This window comes from Coenobita brevimanus, chromosome 111 (genome assembly GCF_032717465.1).
Source record: "Coenobita brevimanus isolate Jiangsu-jjx chromosome 111, ASM3271746v2, whole genome shotgun sequence".
In the NCBI taxonomy this organism is placed as follows: domain Eukaryota; kingdom Metazoa; phylum Arthropoda; class Malacostraca; order Decapoda; family Coenobitidae; genus Coenobita; species Coenobita brevimanus.
Window position 1 is genome coordinate 34,546,794 of NC_137064.1, and position 25,935 is coordinate 34,572,728.

The following is a 25,935-nucleotide window of genomic DNA, read 5'->3' on the forward strand; positions in this document are numbered from 1 at the left end:
CACAATGTTTCCCCAGCAAACTTCGGATACCTTGCCTAAATATATTCTTGCCATCTTCTGACAGGTTTTACTAGGCTTGGGTTAAATTTTTCAAACCAGAGAAGCTAGATATAGCAGAACTAAACCCACACATGATGACAGATATTTCCTGATCCGAATAAATCATCTCGTAGTAGCAAGAATGAACTGTCACCTTGAGTCGAGGGGTAATTGACAAAACGAAAACTCTTGCTATGGGTTTGGTGTAATTATGCTATTAATATAATATTACAGCTCTTTCTGTACTAGTTACCTTCCTGAACCACATGAAGAGGTACACTACTAAACATACACTAATTATAAGACAGCCAACTGGAAGGCCTTCATAACTGAAACAGAACACTGAAACATTAAACAGTATACCCACCACAAACATCAACACCACTGTTCAGACTTTCTTTACAATTATTCAAAATGCAGAAAAAGGACACATCCCTAGAGACAACAGAAAGAGACACAATCCCAAACTTCACACCAGAAATTCAAGGCCATATCAGTCAACACAACACAGTACAACACTCCCCAGCACCCAATACACAAGACACCGTACAACAAATACAAGAACTCGACACTCAAACAAAAAAATATTAGAGCAGCAAACACTAAATCTGAATACAGTAATTATCTCCAAACACTTGATCCAAAACAAACACCAGCAAACTCCACAAAACACTAAACAGCATCACACTCTCCATCAGCAACACTACACAATCACACACTGCCATCACAGCAACAAACACCATACTCTCAAACAAACAACAAGCAAACACTCTCATCAATCACTTTTCACACATCAGCCATCTACAGTAAACCCCCATCACGACGACCGACACGTCATCTGACACAAGAGACAGTTCCCCACAGACCTAGACTTTGCACCCTTCACTTACAACCATGCGAAGCACATCATTAGCAATCTTAAGCACTCATCTGCCTGTGGCCAAGACAATATAAGCAACATACACCTTAAACACCTAGGACCACAAGACATACATGCACTCACCAATGTGTCAAACTACAGCTACTCACACAACATAATACCCAACATCTGCAAGCATGGTACTATCATCACTATCCCCAAACCCAACAAAGACCCCCTGTTGCCTTCCTCACACTGCCCCATCACACTCCTCTGCAGCCCCTCCAAAGTCACTGAATGACTAGTGTTACAATTAGTTACACCTCACATCCCCCTAGCCCCATCACAACATGGTTTTAGGCCACTACACTCCACAAACACTCTTCTTACAGACCTTACACAAAGAGTTTTTGATGGCATCAATTCAGCTAGGCCGCCATACAGAACACTCCTAGTTACACTAGACATTATCAAAGGTTTTGATGCCATCCCCTGCCACAACTTCACAAACAAAATATTCAACACAAACATGTGCAATAACACAAAAAGATGGCTGGCAAACTATTGAGTAGGCTGATGTGCACTGTAACATTTGCTGGTCAGTCATCAAACATCAGAAACTACACAAATGGCTTCCTCCAAGGATCTGTTTTGACCCCTACACTCTTGAACCTATACATGCACCACGTACCCATACCTCACACACCACAAATACACATAGCTTCCTGTGCAGATGACATAACAGTTACATGTACACACCAAAACGCAAACATAGCCGCACACATCCTCCAACCTTACCTCAACACACTACATGAATGGTTCACCACAAACAGATTCACAATAGCCCCAGCCAAATCTGCAGTGACCCTTCCCACAGACTGGACAGTACAACATAGTCATATTCCATACCTCACCATAAACACCACTCCCCTACCACACACACACACACACACACAAAACCCTTGGTGTAACATACAATATATCAATGTCATTTAAACAACACATCACAAATGTTAAAAATAAAATTGACACCAAGACTGAACTTCCTACAGTTGTCCATACAACATTTGGACACAATAAAAAAAAACACCACCACAGTATATACGTTCAACAATGAATTATGCAAGCCCTACTTGGGCTTCTGCTGTAACTTTACTAAAACACACTACAACACTCTGCAGACCATACAGAACAAGGCCCTAAAAATAATCACAGGCTGCACAGCTACTACACCTACAGACCACCGACACTAAGAAACCAAAGTCCTCAAAGTCAAGGATCATTTAGAGAGGCACACAAATTCTTGCCAAAGCCTCCACAAACCCACACAACCCACTAGACTACATGGCAGCACATCCACACACACCAAGGAAAATTAAAATAACATCAGCAGACAATATCATAAACAAATACCGTCATCTCTCTCCCCTCGCCTGCTTTGAACCAGCTCCCAGAACCATATCCATGTTCAGATCACTCGCTGCTCCATTCAGTCACTCAAAGACAACAGACAGCTACATGCACGGCCTTCTGATATCCACCCTTCTGAATCCTACCTCCCTCGTGAGGACTGGGTCCACCTGGCCAGGCTAGGATGTGGGCATCATCCAGCCCTCGAGTTATCAGAAGAGGCTGGATGGCTCCGTCACTGGTGCCCGTCCAGGATGCAACACAGCACCCCATACTATTAAGCACATTATGGAAGACTGCATTGCAAACAATCACCTGCGCCAACAATACAACATACACTCCTTGAGAGCTATGTGGGAAAGTCCGGTCTCGGCCGTGGCCTTCCTTAGGGACTCGGAGCTGTTCAGCCAGACTGCCTAAGAAACAACTACTACTACTACTGGTCCATGATCAGCCGTTCTTCTTGATACTAGCTCAAAAGTACATATAACACTTTCCTATTATTTTCAGATATACTTGCAGTATTTGCATTCATGTTGCACTACTGGACTATACAGTACAGTACTGCAGTTCATCCATCTTTACTTGGCTGAGATTTTCATATTGTTCCAGATTATTTCCTGTACCTCAGTGACAGGAGACAGTATTACATCTCTACGGTACTTCATTTCCATAGTATTGTACTTCTTTGTGACTAGCACCATATTCTAATGCTAATTTCTTATTATGGCAGTCAAAATACTGTATTAAGAGGGCAGTTTTAGACCAAGTTAAAATAGACAGAATAAAAATTATACATTATTAAGAGGAGCATCAAAACAAAATCCATAAGAAGCTTATTTTACTTAACATATTCTGTACATATCCAAGCAGGTCATTTGTATTTCTGAATGTATACCAAAACAATATCTGTGCTTTTATTCCTGAAGAATACAGGACAAGTGGAAAAAAAAATACAAATCTTATAAGAAATGACTGCCAGGTTTATGGCTTAGTGATAGTAATTACTTATACAGGTACCTTAGTAAACAAGTTGCAGATGCATCATACAAAGTAAAATAAACAAGTAGATGGAACATGTGATTTCTGACACAAGTAATTTCATTCAATGAGTTCAAGTAGATGATTTACATGACCCATTCCCACAATGGGTCTTGAGTGAACAATGCTATATAGTAGCTAAGGAGACTCATTCCTACCTCAATACTAAGGTTAAACAAATTTAATGCAGCCATGACTTAGTATTCAGTGTGTGGGAGTGGTCCAGTTCCAATAGGTGAAAATAAATGAGTGTAGTTGAAACATTAGGACAGGTACAGGAATGAGAGGTAGAGAAACATGAGTCACAGACAAAACTTCATTCTTGTCCCTTGCGCATGTTTCTATACATCATCATCCTGTATTCTATCCTTGGTTACAACTGATGCTGATAGTGCAGTGATGAGCTGCAACCACCATATGTCAGGTTAATACCACACAGTTTGTACCTCATTCATGTCAATGTAGATACAGTACTTTCTTTGTTCTGGCCCCCCACCCACCAGACTAGTGTAAGTCCTCATTATATGTTGCCTTTCTTTACATTCTTTTTAAGTTACCAATAAACAAACAAAAAAAAAGCCTATTAAAGTACCGCTGTTCTCTATGAAGTATTAAGCTGATCTGCCAGTTCCCCCAATGTGCAGTACCAATTAGATATTTGTGATACTCTGAACCCTACATCCTTGACATATAATGAAGACTTACTGTATATGCACCTTTGAAAGTACTGTACCTTAAGGTCTTACTCTGCTACCATAGATAAAAAGATCTGTCTGCCAGTCATGAGTTGCCGGTTGAGTGTTTGAATGGCACGCTGAGCATCCTGGGTTGTAGGGAATGCCACCCGAGCATCTGCAGTTGGTTGGTTAAACTCGTTGTAGCGACGGATGACATTTTCCGGTCTTAGAGGGTGGATGTCTCTGAAGAAATGAATGATGTCTTCAGTTGATGCCCGGTAAGGAACATTGCCCATTGCTACAACACAACCAGGCTTCCCAAACTTTTCTGGAGGTATGGCTGTTCCCATAGTCTCATTTCCATCATTGTCAACTGGTTTATTGGGCAGAAGAGGTGTTGACATTCTCATTCTGTTCATAATGCCATTGTCAGCTGGGCCTCGCTGCATACCCAAGGGCATTCTGTTTATCCCCCAGGGTCTGAATCCTCGTGGACCCCCAGGATAGGGACCCATCATCCCCCCTCTGTACTGCCCCATCATACCTGGACCACCACCAAGTAAGTTTGGGTTCAACAATGAGTCTTGTTGCATCATGTCCATTTCTGCTTTCTTTTCATCAGCTGCTCGTTGTCTGTTTTCCATGTCTTCAGAATCATTATTATTACTAAGGAAGCCCTGCTTGCTATTATTTCTTTCCATTTCCTCATTTTTTAGTTTGTTTGAGACAACATTCCCAGAGTTAATGGCATTCTGTCCTTTTCTTAACAATTCGAGGGGATCAAAAGGAAGGCCCATTGCTGACATAACCACAGGCTTTGCTATCATCTCCACTATTACCTTGACTTTACAAAGCTGTTGCTGGCTCTTTTCAACTGCCTTCTTAGCATCCTCTATCTTGGGAAACATTACATATGCCTGTCGTGACTCATCTTCATTTGAGTCAAAGATGTGAACTCTCTCAGGTACCAGTCCTTCATCACTGAAGAAGTCTCGAATATTTGCTTCTGTGGTATCTTTCGGAACACCTTTGACCACAACCGAATCAGTAAGCAAGTCTGATACTAGGGGACGCGGGGGTTTCTGCTGAAGTTCCTCACCATTCAACTTATCTTGTTCCTTATTTACAACTTCTGCACTCATATCTGGAGGGGCCTGTTCCAACTCCTGTGGTGGGGCCATCAAACCTAGTTGCCTGGCAGCCATCATCATCGCATCTGGGGGACAAGGTTCCATATGTATGAAGTTACCAGCAACCTTGGTGCCTCCCAACTGGTTCAGGGCATGAAGCACCTCTTCTGGACTGCTCAAACGGATAAAACCTTGACCATTAAGCTGCTGGGTCTCCTTAGCTCTCTCCATCACTATATCTTGAATTTTAAATTGACTGAACAGCTGAGCAACATCCTGATCAGTGCAGCCAGGAGGAAGGCTAGCCAGGAAGAGGCATGGGGTATCAGGCATTATTTGCCGATTCTCAGTAAGGCTTCTCTGTTGATACATGTCAACTGCTGTCTCATATTTTGCATTGGGGATCAAAGTCACTTCTATCTTATTATCAAATATATATTTTCCAGTATATGTGACAGCATTCTGAGCATCTCTTGGAGAAGAAAACTGAAGGAGTGCTACATCAATCTTTGACCCATGATCATCAGTTAACAATTTAATACCAGTCTTAGGAACAAAAATGCCCCGGAAAAACTCGCGTATTGCACGGTATGATGAGTTTAGGGGAAGGTTTCGAATTTCAACACAGCACGTTTCATCGTTTCTATCAGAGCTATTTTCCCAGAAAGGCATTAGTCCCCCTCGACCACGAAAGCCTCCTCGTCCCCTAAATCCTCCACGGAAGCCATATGACTCTTCTTTTTCCTCTTGGAATCCTCCTCCTCCAAAGCGAGGATTAAACCCTCTGCCACCTCTGTTAAAGCGTCCTCTCTCCATTCCACGACCCCCTCTTCCCCGATAGCCTCGGAAGCCACCATAGCTATCATCAAATTCTTCATCCATCCGTAATTTGTCATCCTCGGCTCCCTCCTCCCGTCCACCCCACATGCTCTCTTCACGGTTCTTCCATCCCTCTCGCCTATTTCGCCCTGACCATTCTGTCTTCTCATCTCTGTCATCCGCCTCCCACCGAGACACTCGCTCCCCATGGGCATCCCTCTTATTGCGGGCCTCCCATCCCCCATCATGTGGCCCTCGCTCCTCATCCTTCTTGTTCCTTCCATCTCTGCCTTCTGTCTCATTCCTGAATCCTCTTCCATCCCTTAGGTCCAACATCTGTCGCTCTCTTGGGTCCATATTTTCACCAAACTCGCTATTACTGCCCTGCTGCAGCCGTAATGAGAATCCTTCATTGTTTCTAAAGTTCATTCCTCGGTCAGTGAAACTTCCAAAAGGTACAGGTGGAGGGCCATCACCAAGTAAGCCTTTGGATGGTTGAGGTTCATCCCTTGCGCCCCTCACTAAACCAAATGAACCACTTCCACGTCCTCCCCTAGGCCCTCCCATTCCTTCTGTTTCCTCTATTATGACTGGTGCATCATCTGAGTCTATATTCATTGGTTCATTGAAGTTTGAAGACATGGCCATCCCTGGGGGAGGAACATTCATTCCCCCAAAGCCTCCCATCATTCCTGTATTCAATGGCTGTCCTGGTTTGAAGCCTTGTCCAGAATTCTGAAGTGTGCTGTAAGCAGGTCCTGGGGATGGTGTTTGGATGGGAGAATTTCTAATGGGTTCAGCAAGACTGCTGGGAAGCGGACCCCTCATACTGGCACTTGGGATATCGCCCAAGCCAGGGATACCCTCACCTCCCCCCATGCTGCTATCCTTATTGCCCATGTCAGGTGCACCAAAGGTACTGGGTTCATTAGTGTCCTGGCTGCTCCGTTCACTCCTGTCTCGGCCAGAACGGCTGCTGCGTTCTCTATCACGATCACGGTCCCGGTTTCTATCCCTGTTGCGGTCACGTTCTCTACTCCTGGTGCGCCTACGGCTACGTCCACTACGGTCCCGGCTTCGTGAACGAGACCGAGATCTGTGGCGACGGCGGCGGTCACGGTCACGGTCACGGGACCTGGACCTAGTACGGCTACGGGACTTGGACCTTCGCCTCCTACTGTCGCGGCCTTTACTATCTTTCTTTGATGATGAGGATGAACTGGAGGATGACTTTTTCTCTTCTTTCTTCTCCGGGACAGAGGAGCCAGAGTAGCTGGATGAGTGTGTGTCAGAGGCTGGGGTAGTAACAGAGGGTGTGTGTCCATGGGTGGATGTGTGAGGGCTGTTAGTTGAAGAGATGGGGGGGCCAGGGGGACCAGGTGGACCTGGTTGTATATGGGGGGTATTCAGGCCTTGAGGTGTCATGTGAGGGGGCAGGTTAGGGGGAACCATTTGTGGCTGTTGCTGCTGTTGCTGCTGCTGTTGCTGCTGCTGCTGCTGTTGCTGTGGACCATCAAGACCTGGTGGCTGAACTTGAAACATTGCATGATTGCCCAAAGGCTGGCCGTGTTGCTGCAGACCTGGTGGAGGTGGTGGGGGTGGATGTGGCTGTTGCATGGTTGGTGTTGGGTGGTGGTGTGACTGTTGATGTGGCTGCTGAGGTGGTGGAGCCTGTGGCTGGGAATGACTGGCCATGAGAGGGGCAGTCGGGAAAGCTTGTAGAGCCATGGCCTGCTGCCGTGCTGCCTCAATTACCTTCTGCATTTCTGTGCGAGAGGACAGCAACAGAGTGACTCTGATACCCTTCAGGCTGGAGCCAGTCTTCTGCATGGCCAGTCTGGCATCCTCATCAGTGCTGTAAAACACACACTACATTACTTTGAACTCTCCTATGACTCTAGCATTTTACTCCACCGAGACTGTCATAAGAGTCTGAACATGTTAAAAGTAACACTCCATCCATTATCCAATCCTGTACTTCCTCACCATGAGCAAAGATGTGTGGAGCTAGACTCTTTAGTTCTGTCATTTATGGTGAGGTTTATAAGTCACTTGCCCCTCGGGGGTGCTGTATCAGACCCTAACCATTCCTTGGATCTAAACCTTTATGGGCTACTTCTGGTTTGAATGCCTTTATGGTATAATAGTAATAAAATAATTTTGATAACATACAATCTTACACTACTTATTTCAGTAACAATGCATCTAATACACTATTTTTTCCTCTCCATTGCTCTCAACACCTACTGAATACTAATACTAAAAGTTCTGGATGGCTGTGATAGCCATATTTGTATGGGATATTGATAGTCAGTGGAACAGTCTGCAGCTGTTTGATCTGTAATCTTGGGTGTTGTAGTCAGTACATGACAATAATCCAGAATCAAGTAAGGCAATCAGGGCATATCCAAGCTTATCTCATTTAACCACTGCTGCAACTGGATGCCTTTCATGATGTCCACCAATAGCCCTAAAGTTGGGCTGAATGCTCAACCTTTCGAACAGGAGTGTGTTCTCTAACCCAACAGACCACTGTGGCTACAATCAGAGTGAACTAGTTACCTGAATGCAATGAAGGCATCACCAAGCTCGCCACCAACAATATGCACACCACCCTCTGGTATCCCCAGACCCTTGAAGAACTCCCGGATGTCCAGTGCATTGGCCGACCATGGCAAGTTCTGTAGCCGGATAATTACGCTCATGGTGCTAGTTTGGGCCTCTCTGAAATACAAAATGAATCATGGAGCACTCAGTGCAAAGCTTACACTCTACATTTTGGTTAAAGGGCCAAACTTATGACCTATTTCTGTGACCTTGACCTTCAAGTAACTATACTCCATTCTTACTTGACCCTCAACCATGCCACCTAGTGTGTTCAAATCATATCAAACCTGTTTAAAATGACCTTGCCTGACCCTGATCATTTCCACCTACCGTGGACTGAACTGGATCAAGTGTTTGAAGTGCCCTCATCCTCTGACCTGTTGTTTCAAAATGTGCCACTTCAACCTCTGCAAACCATCAACCCTCCCACCAAGTTTTGTCTAGACCAAATTAGTACAGGTACCGTGTCACATGGCTGAACATTAGACGAACTATCATCAAGCTTGTATAAATTCATATTTGCCTGACCCTCAACCCTTCCACCAAGTTTGGTCTGGAACAGACCATAAAGGTGACCTTGACCTCTTGTGCTCAAAACCATATCACGTGCTCCATGGTTAAATCTCAATTCCTTCAAAACCGTTGTGTGTGTGTGTGTGTGTGTGTGTGTGTGTGTGTGTGTGTGTGTGTGTGTGTGTGTGTGTGTGTGTGTGTGTGTGTGTGTGTGTGTGTGTGTGTGTGCGTGCGTGCGTGCGTGCGTGCGTGCGTGCGTGCGTGTGTGTGTGTGTGTGTGTGTGTGTGTGTGTGTGTGTGCCTGATCAAACTCTCCAAAAACCCATTCTGTACCGTAAAATAATGTTAAATCAATCCTGGCCATGCAGCCAGCCACTCTAAGGCCTAAAATTCCCCCTCCATCCTGAATGCTATGCGAAAACTGGACATCAACTTAATATTGCTTCCAGACGATTCGTTTCAGCGTAGGACAGGCCTCTCGTAGTTCATCTATCTATTGCCAGATGCCTTAATCCCTCCCTCCAGAGGTGGCCTGGCAACCAACGACTCGCCTTCATACCACTGTCTGCCCTCGCTCCAGCCCACCTCCTCCTCTCTCCTATACCTCTTCACCTCACCCTTCTATCTCATCCTCGGGGTTCTCTCTCCTCTTCTCCCCACCATTTTACTCACATACACTCTCCTAGTCAGTATTTCATTCTCCATCCTCTCCACATGCCCAAACAATCTCAGAATATTTCTCGTCGGGAAGGGGTTCGCCATATCTAACTCCTCCAGCTCCAAGTCTCTCTTAAACTGAGTAAAATCGTTTGAAGCAAGCAAGAATTAAATGTAAATGATATAAATACATAGTAGTAAAGATGAGATTATCACTTGAATAGCGATAGTCACGAAGAAGTGCTACGCAAAAAATTAAAACACCGGTATTGTCTTCGGGCCGTATTCTATTGGCTTCGATACTTCGTAGCACCTCCACCTTAGCGATCTGTTTTGCTGTTACACCTTAACATTCTCTTGCATACCAATAACATCACATTAATGCCAATACAAACTGGATAATTAGCACACGAGGACAACATGTAATATGCGGAATAAATAGTTAACGAAAGGGTGTTACGAACCTTCCTTTGCAGCTCAGATTATGGACCTTACTCCGACACAGGAAAAAAAAAAGTTTAACCTTTTCATTCTGATGACATTATTTTTTCCCCTGACGCGTACTCCCAACACCTCTTCCTTAACGATTTATTTTCCAAGCTACCCATTAATATCGTTTTTTTTTTTTTTTCTTGTCTCGTATCTTTTTACTGTCGACACAGATTGCATAACACATACGGATACACTAAGGAAACAGAATAAGAAACAAATCGGTAAGGATGAGGTGTTACTAGCCTTCCTAACCGCACGAGAATACAGCCCCCTCTAGCTGCATCTAAACAATTCACTCTCCTTATATATTTTTAACTTAGTACTGTCTCTTCACTTTATCTAGCTGTAAAACTGCAATCTCTCCATCTTGAATGCTGAGCTATAAGAAGAGATTAAATACTGGAATATGTTGCCAGTCACGAAGAAGTGCTATGGAAAGAAGGTAGAGTCGTGCTATTGTCGTTTTCTGCCCCTGAGGGACGTGAAATATCCAGCAAAAAGGCGAAAATCTTGGCCACGTTAAGGTGTGCGCACTATAGTCACGCAGTCTAAGAGAGGGATGCAATGAAACAATTATCCTCCCAAAGTTTGACGAATACAGAGGAGAAAAATCAAACCATCTGGAACACGCACTAATAGCGACAGGGGGTTTCACTGTATTTCGCCAGTCGCACAAGTCCTCCAGTTGTTTCTCTGCTTACAGGTAAAGTCGCATTACTGTCTTACTCCGCCACTGAGCAAAGAGAAATAATCTGAAAATGACGCAGTTTTACGCCAAGTTAACTAAAAAATCTGATGGCGTAATTCTAAGCTTACTCTCGGTTCCTCGACAGTTTTCTTCAGCGTCATGTACAGTAGACCCAGTGGTTACATGTCGTTTTTCCACTATCTCCATCACTGCAGCTACTCTCCTAGCATCACCTGAGTGCTGCAAGATTTAACTATTTTCTTTTACCTTAACCTAGCCCAGATTATCGGCATTTGCCAGCTGATTTCACACAGCTTAATGGCAGAAAAAGAACGTTAAGGATCATCTGTGCATACTTTCCATTGCATTTCTTCATTACTGGCATCATATTCAAGTGTTCATCTTTCACTAATACTGAGAATTCGAGACGGCAATTTTAGGGCAAATTAAACACATTATGTCATCGGAATCACGTGGTTATGATGGATTACAGTGGCAGGGCACTCAAGTCAAAGGTGAATGCCGTGCCTTAGGCTCAACACATCAAACCCTCGGCAGAAGGATGTATTATGACACTAAACTGTCTGGACGCAGCAAGAATAAACTAAGAAAATGCGTCATTGTACTGAAGAGGTTAAGTGGACAGAGTACATCAACAATCTACAGGCTATGTATAGGCCAAGTCACCAAAGCGATGCTGAAGGGGAACGCCTTGCAGTGGTGAAACCAATTTTACAGGACGGCCTCACTGCCTGGTTAAACTGACGTTCTTCAACTTTTCCTCTCCCCCGTAAGGAAGATAGTTGACTTCAGAAAGGCAATTTCAGCCTGCAGTCCACTTGCTTCGCGTGCAGATAAGCCTGAGACAACACCAACAACAACGTCATTAAGCAGTCAAACCCTTAACCCCTTCAGTCTGCTGACGTATTTTAGTATCATTTTTGCCATCAGACTTTTATTCACCTTACGAAATATAGCTTGATTAAAGAAGTTAATGATGGCCACAACTAACTTCTTCAGTTCGTCAATTATCTCAAGGATATTAACACTGTCTCGAGATAGCAAGAATACACTGAAAATACAAGAGAAAGAAAGACACAAAAGAAAGAAGAAAAAAAATATGCAGATAGAGTCAGGATTCCGTGGGCCTGGCTGATGTGTGATTGAGTGTGTGGCCCGTTTCACTGGGCGTGCTGATGATTCTTCCTCCCATTGCGTATTTTGTCTTTCACTGTTTTCTGGACTCTGCCTTAAACCATCCTTAAAGGAGGGGGAGGGGGGGATCGATAATGATGAAGTGATGGTGGTGGTGGTGACGATGATGATGATGATACTTTACGGCAGCCATGCCTCAACATTCTTCACTTCGACGGAGATATCGTGGAGTTGGTTATTACCTTTTAACTCTTCAATACGATTATTCTTTTCTTGTTTTATTGTGATTTCTTTTTCTATTATCATTCTTGTTTTCTCCAGATGATTCCATTCAGTTCAAAGACTTTTCAAACTGGAGGGTTAGATATTGCCTTCATTAATCCTTTTCATTATCGGGGTGTTTTCGTATATGAGAGAGGGGGTCTAAGCTGGAGGAAGGGCACCTAAATGGCAGGGAACAGGGCGACATGGAGGCGATTTATTTGTGGCTACCCCTTGCGGGATTAAGGAGTCTGATTATAGACAGATAGACAGACAAACCAATCTGCATGATGCGGGACAGGGACGTCTTCATATGGTGGCACCAATTTAACCAAGCGGCTCAACTGCCAGGGTATATAAACCTCCCTCAACAAATTCCCTATCCCCGACAGGAAGAGGATGGACTGTTAAAGGAACAATAAAGCCAACAGTCCACTGGGTCCACGTTTCAGATCAGCCTGAGGCTTTGGAGGCTACGATAATACTTCATCATTTGCGAGTTTTTTCTGCACATTACATTTGAATATCCCTTTCTATGTTTATAATGCCAGGTATGATGATGGCAACACGACAGAAATAACATAAGACGAATATTAAAGCGTTACAAAATAGAAATCGGCTGAGGATCAGCTGCTACGAAGCCTCCTACACCAACCACAATAGGGCGCTAACATCTCTTCACTACGTGGAGTCTCAAATTAATATAACCGTCTGAAGACAGTAGGAATGAGATATAATTAACGTCATCGTAGGAAAGAGGTTAAATGGGTTGCCAGGACTCACGAGAACAATGGGGTTAGAGAAACTGGAAATGTTAGGTGGGAGAGACAGACAGGTCAGAGCTTGAATTCTCTGAGATGGGTTGTGTTGCCCGAAGAGTTAGAGGGAAAAAAATCAAACTCTAACCTGCCTCTCTCCCACCCAACAATTCCACTCGTCGCAATGGACCATCTACATAGGTTAGAGAAGTGGTCTGCCGTAGGTTGTCTGCTAGTCCAGTTCCCTGGCTAAAAAAGGGAACAATGTAATAAACTGTGTTAAATACTCGACTGATCCACAATTCCCACCGACATGTTCAAACATCTCTGCAGAAACTCTACGGTAAAGTCAACTGTAATAGTGTGCTTAAAGGTTTACTACGATTAATTGCATAAATGCAGCATCTATACTCATATCTCGCTGAAAATACTCACACGCATATGTGCAATTAATCTCGCTGGATAAATGTACATAAATTCATTTAGCTAACGGAATCTCTAGCGGTAATAGTTATAACTCCCGGCTCGTCACTGTGAATCCGGTGGAGAGCAGGCTGAAGCTGCCCTTCTGTAGCCCATCATCATCTTTTCGGGGAGATGGGAGGGAGATGAAGGACGTTTGTACAAGCACACACTTCCACCACTCAATTATACTGACACCACCAAATGAAGGCGTCCAAAGGTTAATACTTTTACATATTTTTCACCCCCCTATCTTCTAAATTCCTCGGCTGAACAAAACCGTCGTACGGTTGTCCAAATAAAAACATCATAATATGTCCATGCAGCTTCAAAGTCTTCAGCTCCTAAAATCTACAATGTTGCGGAGATGAGAAGTGCCTTGGCTTTATGTTTTCTTATTTAATTCAAGAGTGATACAGGCTCACCACAATATCATAACATTGTAGTTTTTAAAGCCTTACAGTACATTATAAGAGCAAATTGTGTCCTACTGTTTGTGCACAGCATGGTCGTCGTCCTTTGTCATGCAGGAAGCTAGTAGAATAGACCAGTAAGGCGGGGACCCCTCTACTTACGATACTTTATTTTTCGTAGGATTGTCTTGGCATAATAAAAATTCCCATTATTTTTTCAAGGGACCTTTCTGTTTTACGATACTTTTCGTAGGATTATCTTGGCATACCAAATTCTAAATATATATATATATATATGCTATTTTGCTTCTCATGGGATTCACTAAGCATACTCTTACCTGGTGTTATGCTTGTGGCTTTCCATGTTAGGCAATTAAGCTTGCATAAACTGTATACCCTAATTGTATAAGAATATTTACATAATTTTATGAGATATTTAGACCTTAATAAGCTCTTAGTCATTCTAGAATTTGCTCCTTATAAACATGGGAGACGTACGCGTATATGAACAAAAGAAACTAAAATGTACTGGTACTGGATATCTGAGAACGTGTGGGAAGTCCAGCAGCAGTGGAGATATGACTCTACGGCCCTCTTCAACCCGACATTTCACGCATCCTGGGAAGTATGAAGTAGATTTACGGGGTATAGTACCATTATTCATTGCTCAAATGTTAGGTGTACATATTCCATGTTCCGGAAGAAGAAATTCAACAATAACATGAAACTTATTAAGGTGTAAATAGCTCACTCAAGTGCCTAACATCTTTAGACTAAGAGTCGTGCCTAAAAGTACTTACAGATCCGAGCTACGAAAATGATCTAGTCACGAACAGAATATCCATGCCCTCACTTCCAATTTCAATGAGCACTTTTCAATGTCACACTGCATGACTGACAATAAGGTGGTCTTTATGAATGAGTCTGTCCTTCCTACACCCAGGTGACTTCAGCGACCTCAGGAAGTAATCCTTATTGCTGAGAGGGCTTATGAAGGTATACGTTACAACTGCTGTGCCAGAAGTCTCCTTCAAGCTGACGACAATCGTCTGGAGATAGCAAGTCTCCTCCAAGCTGAATACAATCGTCTGGAGATAACAAGTCTCCTCCATGCAGATTATAATCGTTTGGGAATAACAAGTATTCTCCATGCTGACTAGAATCGTCTGGAGATAAGACTCCTCCAAACTGACTACAATTGTTTGGAGATAAGTTTCCTCCATGTTGATTACAATCGTCTGGAGATAACAAGTTTCCTCCATGCTGATTACAATCGTCTGGAGATAACAAGTCTCCTCCATGCTGATTACAATCGTCTGGAGATAACAAGTCTCCTCCATGCTGATTACAATCGTCTGGGCATAACAAGTCTCTTCCATGCTGATTACAATCATCTGGAGAGGAGACAGTATCTGTCAAGCGGCCGCAGGGTGCGGGTGTGCCGAGATGGCCTCCCGCAGCCGTTACCGCAAACGCCGCGAGTTTCGCCCTGCTTATCATACCTACAGCAACACGGCACACACTTAAACCTGTGATTAGTCTCCCGTCCTCGTAGAGTTACAGGGAAGGGCAAGAACTTCCTCAAACACGAGAAAAGACTCTGGATGGTGGTGCCGATGCCACGGTACAAGCGACACCATGTGTCACAAATGACATAGGACCGAGTGTCAGAAAACGACAACGCACAGGGGAGGACGGTGATGTGCAAGCTGATGAACATGAAATGGATTTCGGTGTCCCGTTGGAACGACGTGATGCCAGAGTGAAGCTGAATTTCCTCTCGGATTTTGAGCTCTCCCTTTCACAAAAAACAATGTGGGCCATTTCAGTGGCAAAACAGCTTCCTGAGTTTAAGATACTATTAAAGAATGTTTGACACATCCGTATGTGACTGTGAACAGCGGTCCTGCAGTGGATTGCCTGACCAGAGATGGATTTCAGAGCGTTGTCTTGGAAGCTGTGATCAACCGCCCCCATGCCGGGATTATTGTTCATACTGTTTCTGTCTATGGGCCGTGGAGGACATTGAGATACCACAAAATGTCCTGTGGATGGAGAGAAGAATGGTTGGAAAACATCCCAGACAACAGCTTACTGCTGTGTTAGACGGGGATGTTCCCGAGAAAGTATTCATCAGGACACTGGGATACAAGAGAGTTACACGTTATGTTTCGGAACCTGACCACTGCTACCGCTGTAGCAAATGGGGGCACCTGGCATGGTAGTGTATAGCGCAGCATACAGGTGCCGCGCCTGTTCTGGGAAGCACCTGTCTGGAAAAAATCAAGAGAGGATAACATTTCAAACCCAAATGCTGGGACTGCGAAGGGGGACACAAAGCCCACTCGTCCCTGTGTCTCCCAAAACCACAGACGACCCAGGCACCACGGCACACTGCCGCTCAAACTCATGTAGTCCAACCACCACCCCCACAACCAATAAGTCTCCTCCATTTTGTCTCATCTGGAGATAACTAACTTCTTTCATGCTGATTACAATCGCCTGGAAAACACAATATTCACATAGAAAATATGCCATGGGACTGAATGCGTAGGTGGGGGCGCTCACCATCCACTCACTCGATGTAGTGCTGCTCTCGGATGCCTTCCCTTTCCTCTCCTCCATCCTTCTTCCCTTCCATCCTCTTCTGTCTTTCTTTACTCCATTTTTTCCTCGTCCTTCTGCCTATGGGTGACTTTACACTCCCTCTTCTGTCTTTTGTTCCTTCATTCGTCCCTCTTCTGTCTTTCGTTCCTTCATTCGTCCCTCTTCCTTCTGCCTGAGGGTGACTCTACACTGAGTGACATGTCATATGGTTTCCTGTACACCAGGAAACCATTTACAGTGCTGGGTGGAAACCATATAATCAAATTTTGGCGCCTGGTGGTCTAGTGGGTAATTACGGAACTGCAATCGGACTGAGCCAGTAAAGGTTAATATCCAAGGGGTGGTTGGGGTTTATTGCTCATGTAATGCCACTCTGGGATGAGTGAGGCTGGTCACTCTCATCTTAAATGTCAGGACCAACTTGCCTAGCCCTGGGCTTCTACGCTTCTCATGAGGCAACGTAGGATTGTATAATGGATGGACGGATGGATGGACTGAGTGTGTAAAGTGTGTTGCCCACTACCGACGCTGCTTTACTATCCATGGACTTGTACTCTGATCACAGTAAATAGGCGTGAAAATGCCGGTTCTACATCTTGAAAGTTGAGATAAAACTTGAGATTAACACTTCAATGTGGTGCTAGTGACGAAGAAGTGCTGTAAAGGATGCAGAGCCGCAGTATATTCCTATTCTCCCACTGCGCTACAGGAAGTAAGCTGCAAAACGAAAATCTCACTCAAGTTATGGAAAATGAGCTAGTGTCTTAAACCCAATGCAAGTGACACTGGTGATACTGATCCACAGCCCAACAGTCATGATGATACTGATCCATAGCCCAATAGTCACCTGTTAGACGCAGCAGCTTCACTAGACTTATTTTCAGATCATGCAGAGAAGCAGGAGAGGCGACAGGACTTAGTTCTCAAAAGTACACCAAAGTGGGTGTTCAGTGAAACATACTGCAGCTTCTACTCCAGTAGCAACCAAACGTTTCCGTTCTGTGCCCCCACCTCACCCCCCAGAATGGGCTAACATACGTGGCTCCCATCTATTAAATTTTCAAGAAAAATAGCCTTGCTCGAATAGCCATGCTCGGTTTAAAATATTAACAATTCTGGTAACTAACCACAGATGCGATGCATGCACGTCAAAAAATACTTGAGTGAACTAAAAATTCCGAGTTCTTGATATTTCATTTTTGCCACCAGTTGGGTTATCACTGAGTAGGAAACGGGGACCTTATTACGCTTCCAATGTGATGCTTGATGGCTGGGAAAACTTTTGCTTTGTTGAGAGAGGTATACGAGATCAGCAGAAACAGACAACCAGCATGATGCAGCGTCCCGTTCTCACCCACTCTTCGCCACGCCCTTCTCTCCGATTATTCAACGGCAGATGAATCACTTCGAAATCCTAAGAATTTGCCTTGCATTACTGTCTGATATTCCCTGCACGAAATAGAAAAAAAAAAAATCAAATCTTGACGCAAACAATTAATTATAAAGTTCCCTCACAAGTGAATCCAGACATTCTATGGCTCCCCAGACATAAACACTATACCCCCCAGGGGCCACGGCGCCCAGTTTGTAAATCACTCGAGTCCTAAATTTCCCGAATTCCAATTCACAAACCTTCTTGAGTTTAAGTCAAGATTGCTTAGTTACATTTTTTCTTCAGGTACAGTGACATTGCGTCACAACAAAATTAAAGTGAATAATACTAAAGTGATTTAATACTTCACTGCTAAGTATTTTTTTTTTTTTCGTAGAACGTTAAAATACTTTAATATCGCCGCTCTGACTGCGTCCTCGCACTACAGTACCTCTAACCTTTTCGGTTAGAGTACATGCTTTTCATTTTAATCTTGCTATCTCCAGACGATTTTATTACCTTCAGGCAATCTCTCTCGTAGTGAGGGGGCAGAATCTAACTACTACAGTTCGAAAAGACTCTGCTAAGCCGAATAAAATCGTCTGCAGATGGCAAAAATAGACATGAGAACTAATGGAATAAAGATGTGTAAAATCGTCTTAAGGTGGCATGTATAACAATCACGTTCTCTGAGTTAGAGTTTAGGTGGTGGTTCTCGTTCCCAGGCACGATCCACCTTCTCAACACTCGGGTTCCTGTGAAGCATTCTCAACTGAATCAAATTGTTTGACGTTATCATGAACAGAATACTAAACTAGTCCCAACAATGAGTGGGTTAATGGCACCAGTACTGACACTAGCAATCTTATATACTGTATACTCTCTGATAACTATAATCGTATGTCCGTAACAATATTTCTAATGCTAACCCCATCATGAAAAGGCTATTGGCACCGGCTCCTGGGGTGCATCGCAGCTGAGTAAAATCGTGTCGCTGACTGGAATCACGAGCAGGTCAATGGTACCAGTATGAACACTCCCTGGCTCCAGCGTTTAATCTTAGCTACTTAAAATAGTATGAAAGTTGGTCTCGGTGAAACAGAATAGGCTCTACAAATGTACCGCCCATCACAGCTAGCCCCTGCAACACAGACACTTTTTTTTTCCTCTTTTACTTCGACGATATCCTTTTCATTTTATTCCTGCTACTGTCAGACAATTTTCCTTCATTTTCGGGGAGGCATCTGGTTGTAGAGTAAATGAAATCTAAGTGCCACAGCGCAAAGATCACAGGACACTATGTTATGATTTGAAGGAATAACAAGGAGTTGGGAAGACACGGCAAAGGATAATTAGAAACTAAAGGGGGGGATTTTATTAGGTGAAGGATATGGATTCTGTGGAAAAGTTAATGAATGATGTGCCTAACCCTTCTTGTTAGTAGTCATTCCTAAGCTTGAACAAACTTGTCTGGCAGTAGCATGAACAAATACAAAATACGTCATTGGACTGACGGGGTTAAATTTTGTTTCTGGTTACCATCAAATGATATTCTCAGCTTGTAGAAGATCCTTCTTGAACCCAAGGGTTTACCTTCACCCCTTCACTACAAGCACCGTACACCATATTTTTGTACTTCATTATTGTTACTGTACTCATTTTACTGTACCTCGGCCTGCAGTCCTGATGGACCCAGGTTCGAATCCCGGCTGGGGCAGGGAACAGTTTAAGGATTTGAATTTCATAAAAGTAGACTTTCCTGATCTACCAGATGACCCGCCGACATGTCGTAAAAATACCCCCGCTAATACCAATACACCAATCCTGTATGAGACAGCCCTAGCATGTATTCAATATGGACGGTGGGTGTTAGCGCCGAAGTGGTGACATGTAGAGAGGTGTATGGTATGTAGGACTACTGGGCCTTGAGCGCAGGCTGTGAAGCCTATGCCCAGAGTCGGACAATAAAAAAAAATAAAAAATAAAAAATCACCATCTATCGTCAATGCTATTACAGAAATAAAGTAACGCAAGTGTTATGACAGTAGTCTAGCGGAATACTATGGAACAGATGCAGAGCCATAGCAGTTTTTTTCTTCCACTGATCTATCAAACATAAGCTACAAAAAGACGAAAATCTGGGCTAACAATGTGAAAGTACCATACCAATCGCTTACGTTCAGTTGAAGGGACTTAACGAAGTGGAGGGGTTTAGAGACAGCTTAATTAAATTCACTTATTGAGATCTTCCCTAAATGAAATCGTCTGAAAGTTGTATGAATCAGCTAACAAGGTACCTTCTTCGTGTTGCTGGGGATTAAAGTAAATGATCAGTCATTCTAGTATCGTGCCGTGGTGTTAAACGAGATCAAGCACAATACTGTGATCAGTCTGATCGTACCTAATAGATCTGCATCGTCTGCAGCACAGTATGTTATTTATTTAATGGCAGAATAAAATAATACTAAATCCATATATCATTCCCTTAACATTTCTTCCTATCTTGCAATATGCTTTACGATCCATCTCCCACAAAAGTCCAACATTCGTTATCATAGCAGTTTTCTGCCAGGTGAGAATAAACCAGCTATAGTACAGTGACCTAAAAATAAATTAACTAATAATAATAAAAATAATAATAATGGTAGTAGTAGCAGTAGCAGTAGTAGTAGTAGTAGTAGTAGTAGTAATAATAATACCAGCTCAGCATCAATTATCGAGGTAGCAGTTTTTTTTTTTTTTGTCAAGAATAAACAAGAGTAGCTTAGAGTAAATGAACAAATAATACATAAATAAAATAACGCTATAAATCATAAAGATGTGTGTACATACTGTGCGAAAATATGGAGATCCTGGACGTTAGATACTGGGACGTGCATGATGTTTTCCCAGCACGATGGCATTATACGTTGATTCGTAGTGATTTTTCTGCCGTACAGTTAATATACATGGTATGTTTTTAATGACAAATAGCACACACATGAGCTTCTAATTTTTAGCAGACACTTATGGAACACTGATAACCGTTAAATGTATAACTTCAATGTCTGCATCCCATATTAAAAGAGTGAAGTCAGGAACAATACATATAGTGGGGTGGCTTAGCTGAATGAAGGGGACAGACTGGACAAAAGCACCATGTTTCTGCATGTAAGTTCCCTATGTGTCATATATCATTTTTCAGTTATGCGCCAATGACACAGATCATCCTGAAGCTTGCAGTTACCTTTATTAACAAGGTTGGCGGAGGGTTAGTGCCCCTCCCCGGAAAACAGCTAACTTAAAAGACGAACAAGAAGCCTCGGACAAGGACTGACCAAAAGATGACGACCAAGGACCGGACAAAGGACATGGTACGGATCGCGACGTGGAATGTAAGGGGTGCGAATGATGAGGTGAGATTGTCTCGGTGCTTGTGGGTGCGAAAGTGGATGTATGTGGAGTAACTGAAACTAAATGGAGAGAAGACAGTGCGAGAGAATGGGAGTATGGATGGGGTATATGTGCAGAAGCAGGTGAGAATGAGAGGGCAAAAGAAGGAGTGTGTATTGTTGTGAGTAAATGATGGAAGAAGAACATAAGAGAGTATGAATCAGCTGGCTCAAGGATTGTGTGGGAAAGACTGAAAGTTGGAATACAAATGTGAGCGATTGTGTGCGTGTATGCGCCAACGCAAGATTGTGCAAGCACAGTGAGAGAAGAGTTCTGGACAAATGTGGAAGTGTGCATGGAAAAGTTTGGAAGGAATGAGTGTTTTTGGCTGGTGATATGAATGGTAAAGTAGGGAATGTGAAGGTGGATGGAGTAGTTTGTGAGTGGGGTGTGCCTGCTGAGATAAGTGAGAATGGCAGTGCGTTAGTGGACATTTGTGCCAGAAGGGGGTTGATGATAGCCAATACCCTCTTCACGCACAAAATGATCCACATGTACACATGGCGAGTGATGGGAAGGGTGAGTGGCGAACTGAATGAAAGGAAGGCAATGACTGATTATGTGTGTGTGGATGAAAGGATGCGAAGATGTGTAATGGATGCAAGAGCTTATAGAGGTTGGGGAAGTGGACTTTCTGACCACTACTTGGTGGTGGCCAGAATCAAGATCCAAGTAAGATGGAGAAATAGAAGGAGGGAAGGACGGGAGGAAGGAGTAGTTGCAAGGAGAGTGGAAAGGTTACAAGAGGATATGAAAAAGGCAGAATATAAGACAGAAGTGGAGGAACGATTGGATAAATATGAACTGGAGCTGATGAGGGGCGTGGAGGGTGTGTGCAAGATATTCACAGAAGAAATATGTGCAGCATGTGATGTGGTGTGTGGGGTGAAGAGAAGACGGAAGGGGGTGCTAGGAACAGCATGGTGGAATGAAGAGGTGAGACAGGCTGTGGCACAAAAGAAGAAAGCATAAAATGAATGGATGAGAAATAGGGGCATGGAAGAAGTTGAAAGCCGGAAGAGAGTTATATGTAGAAAGGAAGAGAGAGGTGGAAAGATTAAGAGAAAGTAAGAAGAGAATGGATGAGGAATTTGGAGGGAATCTGAGTGTAAAGTGGAGGGACTGTAAGAAAAAGTTCTGGAAAGAGGTGAGGAGAGTAAGACAGGGTGACAGTGAAGTTTGCAGGGGAGTGAAAGATAAAAATGGTAGATTACTAGTGGAGAAGGGAGAAAAAGTGAGCAGATGGAGAGAACACTTTAAGGAATTGTTGAACATAGAGAATGGAAGTAATGCGAGTATAAGTGGCTAAGGAATGGCTGGGAGAAGGAGGGAGGTGAGAAGACAGGAAGAAATCAGTAGGATAGAAGTTGTGGAAGCAATGAAGAAAGTCAAATTCGGGAAAGCCCCAGGAATTGATTGAGTGTGGTGAAATGCTGAAGCATGGGGGAGAGATAGTAGTAGACTGGATGTGGAAGATGTGCAGATTGGTCTGGGAGGAAGGTAGAGTCCCGGAGGAGGGGAAGTCAGGTATAATTATTCCTTTGTACAAAGGAAAAGGGGAAAAGAAGTGTGTGGTAATCATAGGGGCATTTGTCTTCTTAGTGTAATAGGAAAAGTGTATGGCAGGATACTTATTGGCAGAGTTGGGGAAATAACAGAGGAATTAGTTGGAGCAGAACAGGGAGGCTTTAGGAAGGGAAGAGGTTGTGTTGATCAGATATTCATTCTTAGATCTTTAGTGGAAAAGTTTCTAGAGAAGGGAAAGAAGTTGTATGTTTCTAGAGAAGGGAAAGAAAGCATATGACTGGGGGGACAGACAAGGATTGTGGAAAGTATTAAGAATATATGGAGTAGATGGGAAGTTGTTGAATGCTGCGAAGAAGTATGTATGATGGTGCTAAAGCTGCAGTGCGTGTGGATGATGAACTGAGTGAATTTTTCTCTTTGAAGGTTGGGTTGAAACAGATATGTGTCATGTCTACATGGTTGTTCACCCTGTACATGGATGGGGTAATAAAAGAGATACAAGGTAGGGCAGTGGATGTTTGAGTGGCCCTAGTGAGAGAGGGTAGTGTTTGGAAACTCCCTGTACTGTTGTTTGGAGTTGATACTGTGTTGTTAAGTGAAGAAGAAAGGGAGCTGCAAGGCTTGGTGGATGAGTTTGGGAGAGTGTGTAAGAAAAGGAATCTAAAGGTGAATGTAGGGAAGAGTAAAGTGATGGTCTTTGAGAGAGGTGAAGTCAGTGAATGTACTGTACAGTGAGTTTGGATGGTGACGAAATGGAAAATGTGAGTATGTTTAAGTACTTGGGGAGTGTGATGAGTAAGGATGGAGGTTTAGAGGGTGAAGTGCTTGAAAGTGCACAACAAGGAAGAAAGGTTGCTGGTTCCTTGAATGCAGTGATAAGAATTAGGGAAGTGAGCATAGAAGTGAAAAAGTTACAACATGATAGTACTGTGATACCAACTCTAAAGTATGGAAGTGAAGCTTGGACGTTGCTGGAAGGACACAAGTCAAGAGTACGAGCAGTGGAAATGAGTTATTTAAGAGGAGCCTGTGGAGTCACATGGAGAGAAAGGCTGACAAATGAGGATATAATGGAGCGCTGTGGGGTGGATGTGGATGTGATAGGAAGCGTTAAGAGGAACATACTGAGGTGGTTTGGCCATGTGGAGAGGATGGAGGGTGAGAGACTGACGAGGAGTGTATGTGAGTGAGGTGGAGAGTGGGAGAGAGAGGGGGAGGCCGAGGATGAGATGGAGGGATGGAGTGGAGAGGTATATGAGAGAGGGGGATGAGTTGGGAGCAGGGCAGTGAAATGGCGGGGGACAGGGCGACGTGGAGACGATTTGTTTTTGGCCACCCCGTACGGGATTAAGGCGTCTGGCAACAGATAGACAGACAGACAAGGTTAAATGCATTTAGGGGCAAGATTGGTCAGACATGATCTATTATCAACACAATGATTCAGAAATTATCATACAAAAATTTGATGCTTGGCCACATTCTCCACTCTCTCTTTCAGTAATACGGCACCTACATCATTTTTTTAGCCTTGCAATAGCATTATATCCCTCTCTATCACGAGCTGAACGTATAATTTCAGAAATCATTGGACACACCGTCAGATCCTGGGCCCAAACGCCAGGTAAATGACAACATCGCGAGCTTATCTTGACCTTAGAGTTCGAGAAAACTTTCATATAACCTTTCACTGCACACAAACCATCAATCCTACATATTCCATTCACCAAGGATACTCTAATGCCCCCTCCCTACCCCATCCTGCACCACCTAAAGCTTTCAGGTCATTCCTCCCACTGCTTTCATCCCCACGCTCATTTCTTCACCCTCCCTACCCCGGACACTTCATCCTTCAAGGGCATTTTGAAATAAATATCCACTTCACTCAAAGAACTCAATCTGCAACACCAATTTTCACAGGAAATACTCCTCTGCCCTAACCCCATTGCCCATCAGATTTTCAGCCAACGCCACCCATTCCTTTACTTACAACGCCCATGTCTTTACACCCCTTCCCCCTTTGACGTTTTCACAGCGCGACGAACACACGCGATAGAAGGATGCACATGGTTAACCCTACAGTACTGTACAGTCAACTACAAAAGTCTCTTCGGCCCTCCTGACTCTCTCACCGCTGAAGTCACAGATGCCTGAATGAGATGTATTGGACAAAGGTGCACATCACCCACGTATGGATGATTATAGGCATATCACTCCACTGCGTCACATGGTAGTGTCTCTTCAGTTCCGTACGTCACATGCAAGCGTTGAAGTCCAGGAGTGAGAGGCAGGAGAAGCGTGAGAGGTAGGAGAAGCGAACGGAGTTAGTCAACTGCTTAATCTACTCAATGCGGCGACGCAACTATAATGTAGCTACCAAGGCTCGTATTCGCGTCGGTTACGGAAGCTCCCTAACACTTCTTCCTTTACGATTCATTTTTGGATATTGCTGGTTAACAGGCATTTGTGCGTTATTCATGCAAAGTATGGCGATAATGGAAGGATTTATATAACACAGAAGAGGACAGTAAAGTGTAATAAACAAACTACATAACTTAGGAAAAGGCGTGACGAAGCTTCCTCAAGCGGATAACTCTTGCATTAATTCAACTTTTGCCTCCCTCAGCCGCAGACGACGCGATTTAACTCCTTGAATCAGACGACATTTTTCTTAAATTCTATTCTTGCTATCTTCAGGCAATTCGGCACAGCTTACGAAGTGAAATCGGGTTATGAAGGCGTTAATGGAGGTTTTCAAACACCAGCACTACAAATGGTCTGGACAAGAATAAACTGGGGAAGGAGGATGTCATCAGATTCAGGCAGAGAGAGAGAGAGAGAGAGAGTGTATTACCGTGTCGTAGGAGTTAAAACTGCGGGAGTAAGAAAGTTGGTACAGTGTGTGTGTGTGTGTGTGTGTGTGTGTGTGTGTGTGTGTGTGTGTGTGTGTGTGTGTGTGTGTGTGTGTGTGTGTGTGTGTGTGTGTGTGTGTGTGTGTGTGTATTACCGTGGCGTAGGA

At 43.7% G+C, this 25,935-nt stretch overlaps 1 protein-coding gene across 2 annotated transcripts in view; it reads right to left on the reverse strand.

Moving 5' to 3' along the window:
* Window positions 1-3,157: 3,157 nt before the first annotated feature.
* Window positions 3,158-25,935, reverse strand: part of LOC145417893 (uncharacterized) — a 62,256-nt gene continuing 39,478 nt past the window's right edge. For both annotated transcript variants that reach the window (XM_080286509.1, XM_080286508.1), the window contains 2 exons: window positions 8,538-8,699; window positions 3,158-7,830 (listed from right to left, as the gene is read on the reverse strand). In XM_080286509.1, coding sequence (XP_080142635.1) covers window positions 4,092-7,830; window positions 8,538-8,680 — 3,882 coding nt within the window. In that variant the 5' untranslated portion in view covers window positions 8,681-8,699 and the 3' untranslated portion in view covers window positions 3,158-4,091. The remainder of the gene's footprint in view (window positions 7,831-8,537; window positions 8,700-25,935) is intronic.